This window comes from Lichenostomus cassidix, chromosome 6 (assembly GCF_008360975.1).
Source record: "Lichenostomus cassidix isolate B80296 chromosome 6, HeHo_3.0, whole genome shotgun sequence".
NCBI lineage: Eukaryota > Metazoa > Chordata > Aves > Passeriformes > Meliphagidae > Lichenostomus > Lichenostomus cassidix.
The window spans coordinates 5,663,162-5,683,210 of record NC_139487.1 but is presented as its reverse complement, the minus strand read 5'-3'; the positions used below and the strand labels follow the sequence as shown (position 1 = coordinate 5,683,210).

General features: G+C 37.7%; 1 protein-coding gene across 2 annotated transcripts in view; it reads right to left on the bottom strand.

Annotated features, from left to right (window-relative positions):
- CACUL1 (CDK2 associated cullin domain 1) overlaps positions 1-20,049 on the bottom strand; it is a 44,723-nt gene that overhangs the window by 3,442 nt on the left and 21,232 nt on the right. Inside the window, exons 4-8 of one of the 2 annotated variants that reach the window (XM_085064725.1) lie at positions 19,890-19,985; positions 15,170-15,272; positions 4,217-4,306; positions 3,021-3,159; positions 115-158 (exon numbers count right to left, since the gene is read on the bottom strand). In XM_085064725.1, coding sequence (XP_084920851.1) covers positions 115-158; positions 3,021-3,159; positions 4,217-4,306; positions 15,170-15,272; positions 19,890-19,985 — 472 coding nt within the window. The remainder of the gene's footprint in view (positions 1-114; positions 159-3,020; positions 3,160-4,216; positions 4,307-15,169; positions 15,273-19,889; positions 19,986-20,049) is intronic. The other variant, XM_085064726.1, reaches the window with a different exon arrangement.

The window sequence follows — 20,049 nt, the reverse complement described above, 5'->3', positions numbered from 1 at the left end:
GAGCTGCAGCCTCTGACACCTCACCACCCTGAGAACCCAAAAGGCCACCAGGACCTGTATGCCCAAGCTGTGAGGGGTTGGAGCAGCCTGGGGCAGGGCTGGATCCATACTTACTGTAAGTTAACTCTTCTCCAGCTCTCTTGCGTGACTGATCACCTCTGGGGGAAAAGGCAAAGAAAGATGTTTGCATCATAACCTCAATGGAAGATGTCCCTGCTCCTCACAGGGAGCTCACACTTTTAAAAGGTCCCTACCAACCCCAACCATTCTGTGATCTTCAAAACAACAGTGAAATACCTCAGCACAATCATCAGCTTCTAGAGATTTAGAAACAAAATGCAAACATAGTAACAATAATACTACTGCAGGAATCTCAATTCATTAAAAGTATAATCTATATTTCATAGATTTAATTAGCTCATGTTTTTGCTACAGACACTTGGCTTGATGGCATAGGATGATTTTTTAAAAAATGAAGATTGAAAGAAATGCTCATACACAGTTGGAACTTAAATCATGCATAAAATTGTTTTCCTCACTTTAAACTCCTCAACCAAACTTTATAGAACTATGTGAAAATACTGCATCTGTCAGTCCGAAAAGATGCTCCTGAATTTTACAGACTCTAAGCAAGTCAAAGATGACAACATTTGCTCCTTAAGCAGAAGATTTTAGCACTTAATGGTGCTGTCAAGTTGACTTCTTCAACTAAAGGCTGATGTGCCATTACTGCTGCTGAGTACACCTCACTGTGCTGTGTTCCTTGTGGTTACTGCTGAAAACACAGCAAAGCCATCACCATTTTTTGGCATAATTAAAGGAGAACAGATGACATTTCATACTAACTCAGAAGCGAACAGACTCGGCATGCCACTTGAGAAAAACAACCTTTTTATACATCTATATGCATAGGAATAGAACCTCAGAACAATTCTTAATGTCATAAACAACCTATGCTCATAGTAGGAAGAGGCATGTTACATCCTGAAATACATTTCAAGGCAAAGTGCATTTCAAATACACTGGAAAATGTCATGTAGCAATTTCCCCTGTACTTCAGTTTGCTTTTACCTGAGTCCCTTTAATGATGGGACTCAGCTCTTAACACTTTATACAACCTCCAGTTTAACAGACTGCACTGACTCACTGATGTAAACTATATAAAATAGACTGTGCCAAACACGTTCATCAGAGACTACCTGCCACTGATGCAGATATTCCTCTGCAAAGTTTTAGCCTGCATTTTTATTTCATAAATTGAAAGCAAGCTACATAGAAACAGCAATTGTACAAAAGCATGAGGTAAGGTAGCCCAAATTTCTAAACCTGCAGGGCATAACACAACCCTCCACATGTCCAATACCCAGAAGACCCAAACTGCAGAAAGCCAAGGAAGGGTTAGAACTTCAGACTCTTGCAAACAATTTGACACAGAAATCTTTACTTAGATCTTGCTTGTGTGACTCTCAAGCCCTAATCCCTCCTGTGCTCCTGCCTATTACACAGAACAGAAGCTATTTCCTATAGATTTGCATTAGTTCCAGTGTCAGAGAATTACTTTTCTGCATAAAAAAGGAGGTACTAAAATATATTCTGAGGCTCCTACAAAGTCTCCACCAGGAACCACATAAGCACTTAGCCTTTGCAATGGTCAGTGCCCCATACTACCCTTCCCAGCCTTTCATAACCTCTCCTTACAGAGCAAGCCAAAGAACTTCACAGCCAGGTCTCTCTCATTTTCAGGTAACTAAAGAAAAACATTTTTCAACCTAGTTGGTTTTGAGGATATATAGTGCTACTACTTGAAATGTCATGTTTAGTTCTCTAAGCAGTGTGAAACTGGTGAAATGCACTTGTAAGCAGAACTATTATCAGCCACCTACAGAATTAGTAAGATTGAAAGTTTGACACCACCAAATTGTTCCCTTTTTTGTTTTGTTCTGTACATTACATTCTTTTGTCAGCATTATAAGCCTACTCAGTTTCAAAGTCTCACACTTCTTTTCGTGGGCCAAATGCAATGAGTTTCTCAGCCCAGAGTCTTATGGTTTTATTTTTATGCTTATCTCTCAAAAAATCTTTTCCTCAACAGACAGACTTACAAGGAAAGAGTCTGCACCATATCATTTGCATTTGGGCCAACAGCAGAGCTTTGAAGCTCAATAATTTACCAAGCTTTGAAGAGAGAGATGACCTTTGAGGGAAACCATGGGGCATGAAATCCAGAAATACACCCAACACTAAACAAACCCACATCCAGTGGGTGTTCAAACTACAGGGCCAGACCCTCAGCATTGCACATACAATGCTCATCTAAATACAGGATATTTATATGCTCATATAAATACAGGTAACAGGAAAGATGAAGATGTTTCCTATTTAGGAAGAAATTAACCTGTTGGGAACAGAGCATGAGGCTTCCCCAGCCTGATCCTAGATTGTCAGACTACTGCAGAAATGGTTTGTGGTGGAAGTGCTGTGCCTTTGTCTGAGCACAAAAATAGAAGAGAACAGAGCAACAGGCACTGCCTAGAGGGAACAATTTACAGGATGAACATTTTCTGCTGTGTCTTTTACTGTTCGGTCTTCTCCCTTTTCCCCTCCCCAGTTCAGTACTCAGGATGGGAAATATTTTTTTAAAATAAATGCCTTGACTGTATAAATAACTCTGAAACTGGAATAAGGAGAAAACTGACATTTTCAGAAGCACCACGAATGAAATAAACAGCCAAAGCAAAGTTTGAAGTTGAACAGGAGCATGATCGTACAGTAGAAGCACAACCAAAACACAGGGATGTGTTTTGCACGCAATCTGATCAAAATGTTTCAAGCCTTCCAATCATCTGCTTTTTTGGTACCATCTGCAGGGCTGTTAGTGCTCAAAAGATGTGGAAAATAAGGCCATATTTCAGATACTGAGTTGTGAGGGTTATTAACTCTTAAATTATTTCGTCAGTATTTTTAGGTGTATCCATTTTTACCATTTCAGCACTGTCCTGCATAAGATTAAAAATTATTACCTAGTAAATCCATTCTGAATAAGGTCTCTTTGAAGTTTCTGGTCTTGAGCAGCATATTCCTGAAGCTCAGATTCCACAGCAGGGGGTAGAATATTTGGGATGAATTTAGAAAATAAAGCTGGTGCCATCTGTACCCATTCTGTAAGAAGAGAGAAAGCAATAACAAAATACATGGAAGAGATATTTTCTGGAAATTTTACTGTTTGACAAATGTAACTTCATTTTGAATGCATATTAGGATCTTGAATTTTAAAAAAAGAAGAAGAAAAAGGCCCAAACCATCCCCCAAACCCACAGAAACTATGCCTTAAAGCAGAACAAATAAAGAGACTATTAGAATCAGATGTTTAATGTAGCTAAAAGAATTACTGCTTTTCTCAACCTCATCATGAGATTGAAATTCAGTTCTTGCTGCATCTCACAGGACCTGCTGAGTCTCTGGACACTCAAAAGGACAGGCAAATGATGACCACCAAAATCACTTGGATAATTAGAAAATCATTTTAACATTTTACTCCAGGGAACTTATCCACAAACTGTACTCCTCTCTTGCCTGAGCCTTACTTCTAAAAAGCACAGTGGTATCACCATCCAACCCTGCTACTCCATCCCCATTTCAGAGGAATTCATGCATTTCTCTCACTTATCTTCCAAAGCTTACAACACATTTTTCACGTACATAATATAATTTTAACCTGTACTGGTTCACCTTCAGGACAGAAATGTGATTTAATTTCACTACACTGAACACTGTCTTACAGGAGCAAGACAATTTACTTTGAAGTTGCTTCAAGGCTTTAAGACTAAGCCAAAGATGAAAATTGGGTTTACAGCAACTGCACAGCAAGTTCTGTGAGAAACAAATAGCTTCAACTACTTCTGCAGCCAGGCTTTCCACAGGTTGTAGGAGTCACCTTAAATTTGATCTTTACTTAGAAGAAAGGGTATTTACTTAGAAAAAAGGTAAATTCACTGAGGTACATCACAAGTTTTTATACAATTCCCACAGTCCTGTAAAACGACTGAGGGAGCACTCAATCCCTTCATCCAGCATTGATAGAGGTTTTAAATAGAACGGGCCCCAGTACCAAGCTAGAATTAGAGTCTTTTCTGGCAACATTTGAAGTCTGACAGCTGTAAGGCACTTTCAACCTGAAGGGAAATATGAGATCAGTACAAACATTTTTCCTTTTTACCTGGTCGTAGTGTATAGAGGCCTTTCACAATGTTTGCCATGGTTGAAGGAGTTATTTGAAACGGTGTTGACTGAGCTTCCAAAAGTAAAGCTGAAACAGAATTAAGAGAATCAGCAGTTTTTCCAACCAAGAAACACAGGCTCTTACACATAGATTTTTGCCTTCTTTGGTACCTGATGCCCTCACAAAGAAAATAGACACATTTATCTGATTGACAACTTGTTCTCAAGAGTAATAAAACATCAGCTTTAGACAGAAGTATCCTGCTCAAATTACGTACTATGAAAATGTGGAATAACTTATTTTTCGTTCATTGGAGGTAGCAGGGATTGCTAAGCAAAACCAACCACATGATGGCTGAAAGTATTCAGACACAGAACTGAAGCAAACAATTTATTTTTGGAAGCACTCTCACACCAAGTGTGTTAAACACCTGAAGACCCACAGATCCTTACTTTACAGCATTTAGAATCTTGCACACAACCCTAAGGATGGACTGAAAGTCTATGTACACGTAGTGTAAGAATTGTAAACACTGAAGAAGAAAAGTTGTTCTTTTAAAAATGATTTAATAACTGCACCTCCTTCTTGAAGAAAAACCTGGCAATAGCACATTTACTGTTTATGTTATGATACACAGGCTTTTATCCTTATTTGTATTTATATGAGCATTGTACATACAACTGGATTACAGAAACAGACATGCAAAAAAAGAAATAAATTAAGAAGCTGTAAACCAACTGCTACCTCTAGATTGTCATTTCTCTAGCAAGCAGCTGAGCACCTTTCTGTACCCACCACACAGAGGAGAAATTACTCTTAAAATTCTACCTAAAGGACATATCTCTTGGGCTTACATTGAAGAGACTCTGCTTTTTAACCTTCAGAGCATCTCCAGTTCTGGCTTCAGCATCTACCCCTATAGTACTTAAATAGAAAGAAAAATCTTCAGTAGCATGTTTTTTCTTCTCCTTCTGAAACTGTTTAAGTGGCTCATGTCATAGGCAAATTAAAACAAAGTACTTTTTGTAACCTTCAAGTAATCAAAGTTGTTATATTTAACTGTTATAGATGAATTTGTTTTACAAAGAGCCATCTTAAAAGTGCTTGCTCATTTCAGCTGAAGCCTTGAGGGTGTGAGAGCCTGTGATTTGTTCTGTAATGACATATTTACAGCCCCTTTCATAAAGATTTTTCAAACAGCCTCTTGGCACTCAAGAAAGTTGAAAATCATAGAATTAAAATGGGCATAGTGCTTTATAATGAGACAGTAATGCACAATCCAAACAATGTGTGTGTATATACATCTGCAAATGCACACATCACCTGCTATAATGCAGATTTAAATCACTCACTCCTGATTTACAGTCAATAAATACAAGCATCACAGTACTATATTCAACAACAATGTAACAAATAATGGCAAGTATTTCCCAATTCTCAATAAAGAAAATCAAAGAATATACTGCTTAATAACCCACACAGTATAAACTAATCTAGTTTTCCAAAAACTGGACACCAATCCCTGAAAAATGAATAGTATTGCTATAGGATCTGTGTTTTCAGGATGGTTTCCATAAGAACAAACAACATTCCTCTCTCTTGATAGAACTGAAAGATCTCAATGCAGGTTTAAAGACAAACATGTAAACAAAGGTGCCAATATGTAAAACTTCTTTGCACACAAATTCATCTTCATTTTTGCAATGAAACAAACTTAGACATTCATTCAGTCCTGTATCACTTCCTCAGAATGTCACTTAGACTCTAGGAATACAAACAGCTATGCCAGACATGCTGAAATTACCTCTGTTGATATTTTACAATCTTACAAAAGACTAACAAATACTAAGGCTTTGACTCTTGCTTTATTAGAATAACTAATGAGAGCCTAAAACACAGAAGTTGCACAGACTCCTTCTACCTACTCCCAGAACTGCACCTGCAGCATTTAGAAAGATAGAAGAGGGAGAGGCAGAATAAAACTGAACCTCAGCTGAATGAGAGTGGTAATGACATCATGATACCATCTGACCACTCCCACAGTGTTCATGAATTTATATCACATTCTACAGACTAAGTAACTAACAGTCAAACCAGTTAATTAGCCTGTAAATAGTCTGGAAAATAACTCCTGGCAGAATCAAAGAGGAGAAGTGTGGGTTCCCATGATGAAATGCATTAATTGCAGGAAGATACACAATGCTCTGAAATATTCTTGAACTGAGGTAAGACAACACCCAAAATGGCCTCAAGGATTTTTGAGGAACAGTCGATGAACTATACTGGAGTAAGCGAGGCATGAACCTGGAACACTTCAGATACTCTGCAGTAACCAAGTTACCTTGTTACTGCACAGCAGCACTGGAGAACCCTTGATGAACATTTAAGGTACTTCCTAATTACAGTGGGGCATTCATCAAGATCCAGGACCCCAGCAATCCCAGGAGCAGCAAATGATGCCTCAACAAGTTCAAATTCACAAGTTCATAACTCAAGACTGACTTGCAAAAACTAGGATTTAGCTGTTCTAAAAATCTTTTTCTATCCTTCAACATTTATTTGAAAACAGATTTATTTTCCTTAGCGAACATGGCAGAACAGCAGAACTTTTGCATGTTAGTACAACAAGGTCTTCTTCTTCCCTTTCTAGTAACCCAACAGAACATCAAAGTAAGCTGCTTTAACAAATCATACATAAGTATGACTTAGGCAGATGTGTTCAAAGTTGTAACTACTCAACAATGCATCTTAAAAAAATTAGAAACCATATTCGTAATAAAAGCAACTCCAAGAGCTTCCACACCAAGGCATTAATCAGCTGCTGCTCTCCAGTCTTGAACAGAAGCAGAACCCATTGCTTAACATAAACAAAGACATGATGGAGATTGTATTCCTGATGTACAAACTGTGCTTTTTAGGACTTAATTCCACGATGTATACAATGTTTATACCATTGTGTGAAAAACAACTTGAATACTTCAGAGAATTAAGCCTTTACATAAGAGCACAGCATATCTGCCCCTTGGGAGGATCTGCAGATCCCACGGAGTCAGGAATAAATCACCTTTCTCTCCGCTAAATTATCCAGGGTCCATCTGACCATACAAACCTTTCTACTTCTTGTGATAAAATCACATTCACCTGGAAGATGTGAATGAAGATTCCTTTATCCTGGTCCATGCAAAGCACTGGACTGAGCCCAGATGCCAACAGCAATTAAACAGGGAGGGAATTGCCAAAGCCAGCAGCCAAGATGCAGCTGTAAGTTTGTGCTGTTGCCATTTTTGGTTGTGGTTTTCTGTGAGGTTGCTCAGGTTTCTGTGTTCGTTTTTTACTGTTGTTATTTGGGTTTGTTGGGGTTTTTTACCTGCTGCCTATTTTATTATTAAATTGTCTGATGAAGTTTGATCATGTATTGCCTTTTCACTCCTTTAAGTTAGGTACAATTCCTACATGCTAAATACTGATGTAGAACTTCAAAAGCCTTTTAAATGAAAACTGACTTTCTCTTTGGCTTAACCCTCACATTTTCAGTTACATCAAACTCCTCATGATCCCGGCTTTTACTTTCCTTTAAACAGAACCAGAAATAAATTTTTACCAACTTAAATTCTCTGCAAATTTGTAATGAATTAAAATGTAGATCAGAAAAAAAAAAAACACCACATAAAAAGTTGTCTTTTTTACTACACATTTGCCACTAGGCATTTAATAAAACCACAGCTTACTTTTAATATATTCATTACATAGACCAAAAGCTTTATTAAGTACCTAATAAACATGCTACAAAATAAAAATTCTGAGTCTTAATCACACGGAAAATATTCAGTGCTGTAAAAAAAAATAAATATGAAAAACAAAGCTATAAATGTAGAGATATACACTTCTGGACTTGTATAATTGGAAAATAAGGCGGTATTTTCACATTCATAATTTTATGAGCCCTTATTGAAATTGGAACATTATTCCTATTCTGTGCCACAGAGCCAGATTAACCATGCTGGTCATTACTTGAGACTGTATTTTCCAACTTAATTTGAGGTACTGCAACTTCATCAACATGAAGCAAGGAAAATAAGAAACGTAGCTGCAACTTTTCAAAATGGCCTAGAGTTCTTTGATGAAAGGTTTAGTTCAGAGACAAAATTTGCATGTAGATTGTTATTTAAAGAACTTGAATGTATTCTACAATACTTGCTAACAACCCAGACTGCTTCCAATATTGTTACAACACAATTTCTTAGTCCTTAGCTGTCAAATTACAGCTGCTACTTCAATATTAGTGATAGCACCTTGAACTGCTGAGTGTGTTATTATTGATTATTCCATCAGATCTGCAGAACACAGAGGGTATAAAGGATTAACAGCCCTGCAGGGTGTAGAGGTACCTGCTGAGCTCTAAGAAAAGGGTGACATTAATGTGACAAGAGTTTTGAAGGAATGGTCAACTTTCCTACAATAGCAGCATCCCACATTGTTGTAATATAAACAATGTAAACGTTGTTTATAAGGTTAGAAATGGAAATTTGAAATTATCAGACTATTTGCCAACATAAAATAAGCTAGAAATTAAACACTGAACAAATTCACAACCCTGTAGATGCAAAAAATTCTTTTAAAAATATTTAATGAAGAACTTGACAATAAAGTGATCCCCCTTCCCTACATCTCAAAAAATGACCTTTTATGCTACAGAACCCTCTTGCCCCCAGATCATTTACTGACAGAAGCTGGAACTTCAACAGTTTTGTAGCTGGGGAGAAGCCCACACTAGCTTTTTGTTTCTGAGGAATTCTAACAGAAATCACCCTGTTTTAGTCTGGCACAAACACACTGGAATTAATTAGTATTTTGTCCTAGTGCTCCACTACCTTTCTTCATTTTTAAGGCCCTGAGGAAGAAATCTCATTTCATTTTACCTATCCTGACACATAGGCTAATTCTAAGGACAGAGTCACCCCACAGGCCAGTAACTCTGCCTTTTTTAATACTTATTTTTTAAAATCTACTTTTTTTCCAGTATCATTCTTAAACTTAAAAAGGAAAAAATAGAGTTTATGAACATGGTAGGGTTGTGCAGATTTTCTTCTCATACTAATTTTACAGAGTTTTAGGGAAAAGCAAGGCAATGTCTAGAAGCTGAGTAACATCCAATATACTACAGAAGGAAAGGGCCTCAGTAATCAAAAAAGACATTTCTAAAACACATTGCTTCTGTCATCACAGTAGTCACTCTGTGTCCCAAAGAAAAAAAGAATAATGATTTCAAATGCTTGAGGGCAGTTTCTATATTAAAGCTTTAGTTCAGATTAGAAATGTGATTTTGAAGCAAATTCCCTGATCATCCCCACTTTGCTGCTCCTTGGTTGGTATGACAGAGCTGCCTTGGAGCATATTACTTTAATTCCTTCTGGGCAAGATTAAACCAGATGTGCTTGAACTGCTACTCCCTGGCACTCTGTCCAAAGGAACAGACATTAGCAAGTGGGAAAGAAAACTCTCCAAAAAGCAGGGAAAGATCAGCACTGGGTCCTCCACACCAACACAGAGGTGCTTCATACACCAGAGGTGCTCTCTTTACACCACCCCATTTATTAATGCAGATGTGGCCTAAGCCATGCAATGAAACCCCCAGCTCTTCCTACAGGGTCCAAACCACTCAGAAAAAAGCCTGTGGTTCTGCTGCACCAAATCTGTAATGATGCTGCAGGCATTTCTGTCAAAACCAACTCAGGACAGACATTCAAGCACAAGATCATTTTCCCTATGAAACATAGTTATTAGATGTGACATAGAAATGAGAAGCACAAAGAACAATTTCTTCAATGTCAGCAGCATACAGAAAGGCTGGGGGCAATGCTCTCTGCAAGAAGCTGAAAAACCAGGAGAGTGTTTTCTCCCCTTGTCAGGACGTTTTCTCTGCAGTTTGTGCATCAAGGCAGTAACAGGTTGCTTCTCATATGCAGATTGTTTGAGACAGCTGTCAAAATCGAGGGGGAGGAAGATACTGCCACCTCAAACATGGCAAATGTCAATTCAATCCATCTTTCTCTTGTCTATCTCTGCCACAGGGTGAGCCATGGGGAGTGAAAAAAAAACCCAGGACACATCAAAACAAACTCTGTGGTCTGAGTTATAGCTGTAGTCAGGCCATGAACTTGGCATCAATCACAGCCCTTCTCTCAGTCTTTGCACTGCTCCTCTCAGAGAGTTCTGTATTCACAAACAAAAGCTGGATATGGGATTTATTAAGGAAAGGCACTATGTCAAAGCAGCACACAGCCAAAGGGATGAGGATGCTTCACTGACATCACCAGGCTTTGGGAGTTCAGCACAACAAAACACAGCTGCTATATACGTAGGGCTGGGAGCCCACAGAGCAACAAACACTCCTACTGAGCCACTGCACAACAACAGGAGAATCCCTGCACAGCCAACATGCTCCCTGCTACATTCTTCAACCTCTAAAAGCTATAAATAGATCCATTTTCTATAATTTTCCATTAAATTTCTACCTGCTGAATTCAGAAGGATAGCTGGACAACTTCATTGTTAGAGAGTTGTTAGCAATCTCCTCCAATGTTCAACTAAACTTTCCCGATATTTTTTAGAAAGCACCAATGCAGTGGAAATATTTTTCCTGGTTTTATAAAGGAAAACCTTTTCCAACAACAATGGCCCTTCTACTGAACTTTAATATACCTTCAAGAAAAAAAGAAACAGAGCAACAAGATCTCTTCCCCTCATCTGAATCCAAGTGACCTGACTAGGGAGAAACAAAGCCATCATATGTAAAAATCTTCAGAAAAAAATACTTCCTCTGTAACTAACTAGAAACTGTAAACATAGTGAAGTAGGCTGTGAGTGGTCTCCCTGCTCCAGGCTTTTTTCAAAGAACTTTTTCTTGTAAAACCATGAGAAAAACTTACTTTGGTAAAATATGTGATATATTTTTACACTGGGTTCAGCTCTGAGCTCACACAAGCTCACATGGAGAACTACATTCAACAACTGCCTACATGCCTTTAGCATCTATACACAGTAAACACTCTGTGTGTTCAGGTTTCAGTGGCTAATTCTGTAACTACCCCAAGCGACAGGAGCAAAATCAGCAGTGCTGAACAATGATACTTTCTCTCTGATAAAGTTCACCTGACTTCCCAGTAGAGTACCTACTGTACAAAAGTGCAGGCAGATGTTTTTTTGGGAAGAAGCAACTTGTACTGAATGATCTGTACCAGCAGATTGCTCTTTCAAGAGTAAAATCACTTCTTGAACTGCAAACACTGACATGTGAGGGAAAAAACAGCCTCTACACACAGATATAAATGGCTGAAGTACTTCAGAGATATGCTAAGGCTTATTTGAAGTGTATCAATCTGATACATCCTACTTCCCCCACAAACACTGCTGTAAGCAAAGAATCAGCAGAATATTCCACTCAGATTGCTCTGTAATACAGTTTTCACCTCTACAACCAGCTTGAGTTTCTGTTGCTTTTTTCTCAATATGGAGATGCTGGGAGCCTCATCAACCTCCCAGAGCAGGATTCCAGCCTACCACTCACCCTCCTTTCTTTAGTTTTCAGGAAGAGAACAGGAATAATTGCAAACTCTTGTAATTTAAACCCAAGTGATCTCTCCACCAAGGAGACACAACAGTACGCTGTTAATGGCTTTTTCCTCTATTGTTAGATTCAAAAGTGAGCTCAGTTTGGGCACTAAGCTGCCAATATTCAAAAAGAGAAGAGTGGCGGTTACTTGCAAATACTCACTGTCATTGAATTTTACCTACTGCTCTACTAGAAGCAGAGTTTTAGGAGCTGTTATTCACTTTCACACAGTAATTGCCCTTTTTCTAGACAAGAATAAACAGGCAGGATCTTTCCAGGGCAGGGAGATTACAGTGCAGGACTATCAGAAGAGACAGTGGCTGCATAAGGAGAAAATAAACCTATTTCTGAGTTTTTCTGCTTACAAGTCACCTCATGCAGGACTGTAGCAGGAACAAAGACACCCCTTCCCTAGTGACATGGGGATATTATCTTCATCTTCCCCCTCCTGCCCTTATTTCTGAAGCTTCATGTAAATAAGATGCTGTATCTTTGCTTGTTGCATTCAGTTAAGCAGTTCTGCACACAGCAACTTCTCCCAAGCCATTGAATACAGCAGTCTTATCAGCAAGAGCCAGCTTTGGCTTTGTATGGAAAATAATCAGGTTATATTCACTTAGTTCAAATGTATCCACTTTAATTTGAAGAGCAGTGACTGGATAAATGTGTAAGTGTAGAAATGTTTCATAAACACAATTGTGTTCGTGGATCTGTATAGTGAGTTTTTATATGTATTTCTTTAACTGATGAGAAGTGCTCCAGATAGTGGAGCACCTTTAAAAAAAAATAAATTCATCTATCAAACCCCAAATGGAACCAAACTGCCATTGGTGCAGGAAAAAATTTGTCCAAGTAATGTTCACTTAGGCAATATTTCCTCTGTAAATAATGAATTCACACCTTAATCATTCTCATATTTGCAACCAAGTGCTCAGAGAAGTGCTCCCACCACAGAGACCATTGTAGCAGGCATTGATCTGACACCTTCCTGCCTTCCACCACCCAGCACAGGGACGAGGGGACTCAGCCTGGGGAGTCTGAGATCAAACACTAAGAACAAATCTGGGCTGCTCTTCTGGCTTCTTCCACCCCATCTTTTTTAAGTGGGGCAGGAACTTTTTAAAAAAACTCAAATGAACCTTAAATGTACTTACAGTCCTTCCTGAGCACTGCTTCAAATAGAAATGGCAAATTCCAGGCTCTGAGAGAATGATGAGGTACTATAAACAAAACCCACTTCATACAAAAAAACATAGCAACAAATATCAGGAGTGAGAGCAGATGTTACTGTGACCTTCTGAGTCCAGATCACAAATGGATTAAACCAATTTTGTAATTTGTTGGTGGGTTTGTTTTCAAATAGAGGGAAGGCATACTTCCTCTCACTGAAGTGGCAGTTGCAGCATCTCTTTAAAAAACAGCCCCAGGATTTCATTTCTCCATACACATCACTACTTCCTTGACTTTTATTTCCAAAGCATCCCCATTCATAAGTATTTTTTCCTCCTCACAATACAGAAACATTTTTTTGCTGAACCAAATCTGTATCAAATATCAGCAAAACAGCACCACACGCTGACATTGGGAAGCAAAGTAAATAACAAACTGACTTGCATTCTATTTTCATAGAGCCCTTACACTTCCAAAAAGGAAGGTACTACCCATCTATTTTTGTTTGAATTTCAGCAAGCTAAAAAGAACAGCTGAGAATGGCAGAAAAAAATACAATACTAGAAGTTTTTCAGCACCTCTGCAGTACTACATCATGTGCTATGCATCTTCAAGTATTTCCCAGGACTCTGCTAGCAAGTTTAAAATTTTATTTAGGCACACTTTAACTCAATTTATAGATCCTCTTATCCAAGATTTAATAAAATTAGATCAAAGTTAAGAGTTCATGCCTGTCATTATTTATCATCTTACTTAGGAGGGAGATAAAACCCAAATAACTTAGCTTTAACAAATTGATGGTCACACTGAAATGAACCCAAGGAAGTTGCTCATTAAACAAGAAACTCCATATACAGCAACACAGACAGCTTACTTCTATTTTTCTTTTTTTTTTTTCTTTTCAATTTACTTCTGCAATTAACAGAGCTAGGGAGAAGTATTTCTGATTCCACAAACACACAACACCACGGGTCTTTTCCTTTCAACAGTTCATCTGCAATTTCTATTTGATTCTGCCATTATCACTGCAGAAAAGTTAATTACTTAGCAACACACATCTGACATCACTTATGTCACAGGTTTATTCAGTGTTACACCTTTGTTTTGCCATTGGCCTGAAAATGCAAGTATTTCATTTTAAGGCAATATCAGCCAAATTTTCCATTATCTTGTTGCAGTAATCGTGTTACCAGGTTTCATGACACCAGTAATTCTCTTTGGCACTAAATAAAACATCAGGCCCATGGCTGGGTATTCCTCATTGTTCTGCTATTTCCAAGGTGATGTGATCTGCTCTTGGGGACACTTTTGCAGATGGTAAGAACAAGACTTCAGCAGAGCTGATGATCTCCCATCCCTACAGGGTACCAGGCTCCCTGACCCTGTAGTCACCCTACAGTCACCCCTCGCCCAGGATGTCACCTCTGAGTGACCCTGAAACAAACAGCAAAGCTGCTTTCCCCCAGCCCTTTGCTGGAGAGAGCAGGGCACTGCTGCCCAAGTAAAGGAAAAAAGAGCAATAAACTCCACTCCAACTGCTCTAATGCTCTGCTAGCTGCTCTTCAGAGGGGCAAAGCAGGCCAGCAGCAAGGTCCCTGTGCTCACACACTGAGGTGACAGGTTTCAGACACAGCCTGTGGCTCACCACAGCAGTCACACTTCCCGTTAAGTGCTCCTGTGGGTATCCCTTGAAGCACATTATATTTGCATTAACCCATTAACTTAAGAGAGAACTTGCTGTCAGCATTCTGCAGTTCACCAACTCCAGCAGTACTCGAGTATATCATGACAATAACCCCAGAGGCATCACAGTTCTTTGACCACACCATGTTCTTAATGACACCTGTCAGTATTTTGATAACAAAAATAAAAAGTAACAGCATAAGCAAGAGAACAATAAAACATTCATTATGCCATAATCACAAGTCATAAGGGAAAATAAATATTGGTTCCCCCAGATCTCAAGAAAACTATTACTTCATATAAAGTGAGATTTCTGAAAAAGTAAGTTGAAGTGTGCCACATTTTCTCATGCCTCAAAGGAATTTGTACTGAAGTTCACTAATATTTGGCATTTTCTCCCTATTTGCTGTAAATTTTCACAGTGTCTGAAAGCAGTGTGGCATTCCAGACTTCCATTATAAGAAAAGTTCAACAGCTTTACTTACGCATTAGGTTGTAAATGTGCTTTTCTGCAACATGTTCCGTAAACAGCTTTATAAGGTCATCTTTTAAGTCTCTGTTAAGCTTGGTTTCTATGTAAAATTTATTCTGGAAAATAAGACAGAAATTTTCAAGTTTGTTTCTCATAATAGCAAACAAAGTAAACTTATTTTTTCTCCCTGAATAAAAACAGTTCAGAATATTAAAGCTGTAGAATATTTCACCTGTAAAGTGTTTCCTTGGTGACTGCATTTAAACTAAATAGAACATGCCTGTACAACAAAAAAACATTAGTGACAAACCCACTTACATGCAGCCATACATTTTTATTTTGTTTTCTGTATCTATAGAGTTCTATCTCCATATTGATCCAGACTGGAGAGCTTGTATACGAAACACTTAATTTTAGAACTTTTATAAATTTTATAAATTCTCTTAATGCCAAAATACAGCTGAATATCATGCTTGTAACAAAAGAAGGTATTTTCTCCAATGACTAAAAGGAATTAAGCCATTAAAATATATAGGTTACAATAATAAATCATCAGCACAACTGTCCACTTCTGTGGCTCCCTGACAATCTCAGAGGACAACTACTCTGAATGAATCGGCTGTGGAAATAAATGATATATACAAATCTATAAAACTGAACTACAATAAAATTTTTAGGATTCCATTACCTTGACCCATTCAGCATTAATAATGAATTTGTCTATTTTAGGGAAATTCAAAGGAAATTCTATTCATGAGTTCCTTAAGGGACTCTATACTTAAAAGTACTATTTGGTATCAATGCTCCATTTCCATTTCTGCAATTAATAGCAAGATTTCTTGTCTGTGTTTTATTCACAGAGGTGTTTTCAATGCTGGGGAAAAATTAACTGCTTCAAGATAAAACCCCCATCACTAAAATGCTAACTTGCAAGTAGAACAGCTGAATTAAGTAATTTGGACAAATTCTGTAGAAGAGTTAAACAGATAACCTAGTGGGAAATCAACTCAAAAATAATCAACAGGATCATTCATCTGAGAGATTTACTAGAAGAAGGGATATCTTAAGGGAGAAAGGTTTTTCTACACTTTAATTCACGTTTTTCTCCTATTCACTAAAGCATTTAACAAAATTGGAACAAACTCTCAGAACACAGAGCAATCTTTACATTCCTGTGTGAAACCCATTCTCTCAGCCATCACCAACATTACAAACACACCATAACAATCTGTCCAGGCAGAAAAGTACTTCAACTTTTGTGGCAAACATTCACCAGCAGTTATTTACCTTTAATAGAGATTGAACCTGATAGAACAAAAGCCATCTGAAGGCTGAATGCATGCCCCTGTTCAGTTTATGTTTGTTCCAGTGATGGACAACAGCCTTAAAAAGATTTTTTTTTTTCCCCAATTTAGTAAACTTGCTGCTGGTGGTTCCCTCCCTGAAGGTTTCCCACGTGTAGAGGTTTTATTTAGGACTGTGATTCAGTTGTTTGCCCATCCCCTGGGCCTGTGACCAGAGATTGAGGGAAAGGCTCTGCAGATAGAATAATCTGTCTAATTAGAAACAGACTAATTTATTTGTAATGGTTTTGATCAATGGTGAATTGCCATTGCAACAGAAATCCACAGCAACTAAAGATACATTTCTAGGAAGTGTTAAGCTATACACCACACTACAGCCTTTCACCAGATCATTCTCCTAAATATTTTGCACAAGATGTGCAAACTATGATGCTTCATTTTGCTCAGGGGCTGGAAAGCCTAAACTTTCAGCTAATTTCATTACTAGAAAAGCAACAAAAAAAAAACCCACAACCCAGCATTTACAAGGCAGTACTTAAACACAGAACAAATGGAAAATATTCTTCATATTTGCTCACCTGGAAATACCTTTCCAAGAAGATGTTACACTTGTGTGAGCTTAAATAGACAATGAAAAAGAATCTAATATACATACTGAATTTCCAATTCACAGTGCTGAAAGTAGAGAGCAGAAGAGCTGTCACCTTGCCCATTCTTGTTAGGGGTAAATCAGGAAGATTTTCTGTATAACATGTCCCTACCTAGGCTGTACCAGTATTTCTCAAAAAAAAGTCTCCAGTCACATAAAGCTCTAACTGACAGGTAAAAGGTAGGCAGATCTGAATAACTGAGAAAGTCAGGTATGATACAAATATTAATTTTACAAAACACCATATCATAAAGCAATCTGGCAAATCTTAAAATATAAAACTCAGTTCATATTATTAAGAGAAGATCAATAAGTACCTGAAAGAAGAAAAAACAGTATATAGGAGTGCTTATCACCTCATCCACATATACATACTCACATATATTTGTGTGTACAGACACACACAAAATGCCCTCTAGCTGATAAGCAACAAAGTGCAATACCACCCAGTAGGGATAATAATATTTTAGAGGCTATGAACAAAATTTTAACTCTCCTAAAACCACAGTGCTCACAAATATTAGACTTATGTAAAGTGATAAAATAACAGATTGTCAGCTACAGCTAAGTAAAATGAAAACTTGAGATTCTTCAAGAATATCATCTAAATTTTAATTTTCTATTCGAGTGGAAATATTCTTTCATTCACATGTGCAGCATACTGTGCTATGTACAATGTGTAAGCACCCAGAATATCCTCACTTAAATTTACAAAATAGTTTTCCACTAGCAATACAGCACTGTGTATTAAGCTGACTTCCAGTTTAATTTGCATTGCCTTCAGTTACATCCCTGAACTTCTGAAGGAGCCTAAACTCACAGAATCTCAGAGGGTCTTTTGGTCTCTGTGCTTTTCTGACAAATCTGCTGCAGCAGCCTAAGAGTGAAAAAACCCATCACCGTGTGAAAAAACAAAGTGCTCCCAGCAAAAGAAGGAAAAAGAAAATTCCCTGAGTTGCAAAGTCAGCCCTCCAGCTAAGCTTTGAAACACTCCTTGGTCACCATACACACACAGGGCAAGAAACCACCTTTCCTGTATTCCCACCAGTCACACACAAGAAAATGGTTTGATTCATATCAGGAAAGAAAAAAAAAAAAGTGCTGCTGTTGCTATGAAGACACACAGGACTAAGCCCAAGACAAAATACTGTGCCATACTCAAGTTCTACACAAGAGCTTTCATTTTTCCTCAGCTTCACAGATTTTAAACGTGTTTAAATGCATATTAAAAGTTTTCCTAAGCAGCACTATAATTAACCTTTCAGAAAAAAGTCCTGAAGAGCAACTCAACAGCCTTGGAAACTCCTGATTAAATGAATCACAGAAAAGGAAAGCCCTGTCACCTCTGACTTAAAGGCAGAGTTTAACAACTTGGTCCACTTCAAAGTTCTTTGAAAAGTATCTATTAAAGTAACTCCAAAGCTGTAATTTAAGCTGTACAGTAAATAGGCTTTCACCTCTTGCAGTTGTTTTTCAATTGTATTTTTGGACCAAACAGAGGAAAGTGTTGCTGCTGTGTGAGAGAAAACCTGATTAGACACTACAGTGTAAGAGTGCAAGAATACCTGAACATAAAAGTACTTCCAAATGCATACAGAAAAAACTAAGAGACAGTATTTTTCATCCTAACTTCTCCAGAGGTATTTCCCACATCATGCACAACGCTGATGAATAAATTATTTCAGTGAAAAAGTATGACAGCTAATTTGCCTTTAGCCTTACAAACCAGCTATACAGCTGAGCCAAGTCAGCACTGCTTTTGGCAGCAAGAGGAACTAACAGGTAAGATAAGCAGATGAAAGAGCAGATTAGAGGACACCAAGTTCAAGAAAGGCAAATTCCTTTTAATGCAACAAATCTGTATGGTAACACTATGTCAAAATACTGTAGCCAGTTACCTAAATTCTCTGAAACACTAGTGAATTTTCTAAAGGATACTGCTTCGCAAACTCTGTGAAACTACCAATGAGAAAAACTTTGAAGTGTTTGAGGTTTATTTAACATAAATCAGTTTAAATATTTTTTTTAAGTTTCATTTCCAACAAATATTTCTTTTTTTCTTTTTTTTTTTTTCATTTCTCAACAATGCCAACACAAGGACAGTTTCTGGGAGAAGGACAAATTTCAAGCTCAAGTTAGTCATTACCACTAAAAAAAGGTAATAAAAGCTTTGGTACTTTGACAAAAAGGATGCAAATTATTAGCTCCTGAACCACTCCAAATATGTCTGATAGCGCTATGAACACTATTTTGTCTTCATCCATCCAACACTCTAGATCGCTTTATCAAATAACAAAGACATTTCCAAGATACATTTCTTCCTGTCTTTTCTGAATCTATTGAAATATTTTTCAAATACTATTTGAAAATAGTATTTTTTCAAATACTATTTGAAAGCAAAAAACAATCATCTCCACAACCTCCCCAAACTCAAAGCCAAAATTTAACACGTCAATAAATTATCTCTGTTCAAAATGATATAAATAATTAACTATTAGAGATGGGTTTTTTTCCCCATTAAAATCAAAACCATTCTCCCCAGTCCCAGGAAAGAAGTACTAGGGCAGAAACCAAATGCAAAACTCTGCATTTAAGAAGCATGGCTTCCCCTTCCTGTCCCCATACAACTTGATCAGTATTGTTAGGCAGGTAGCAAAACTAGGCATGAATCACGAGTTTTTCATGTCAGAAATCATTATCGCTGCATTTTATTCTTTTCACTTTCAGTCAGCATCTTGTGTATGGATATATTTATTTGAAAAGAATTTTCTAAAACTTACCATATATATGAAAAGAGGCACAATGCTCTGCAATGCTCCCATATACTGTCCAAGAGCTACGTTAAATCTTTCAATATAGAGATCTGGAGGGCTGGCCTGCAAGAAACCGTAAAAGTCAGGTTGTAATTTGAACAAGAGAAAGATCTGGAACAGCATGGGC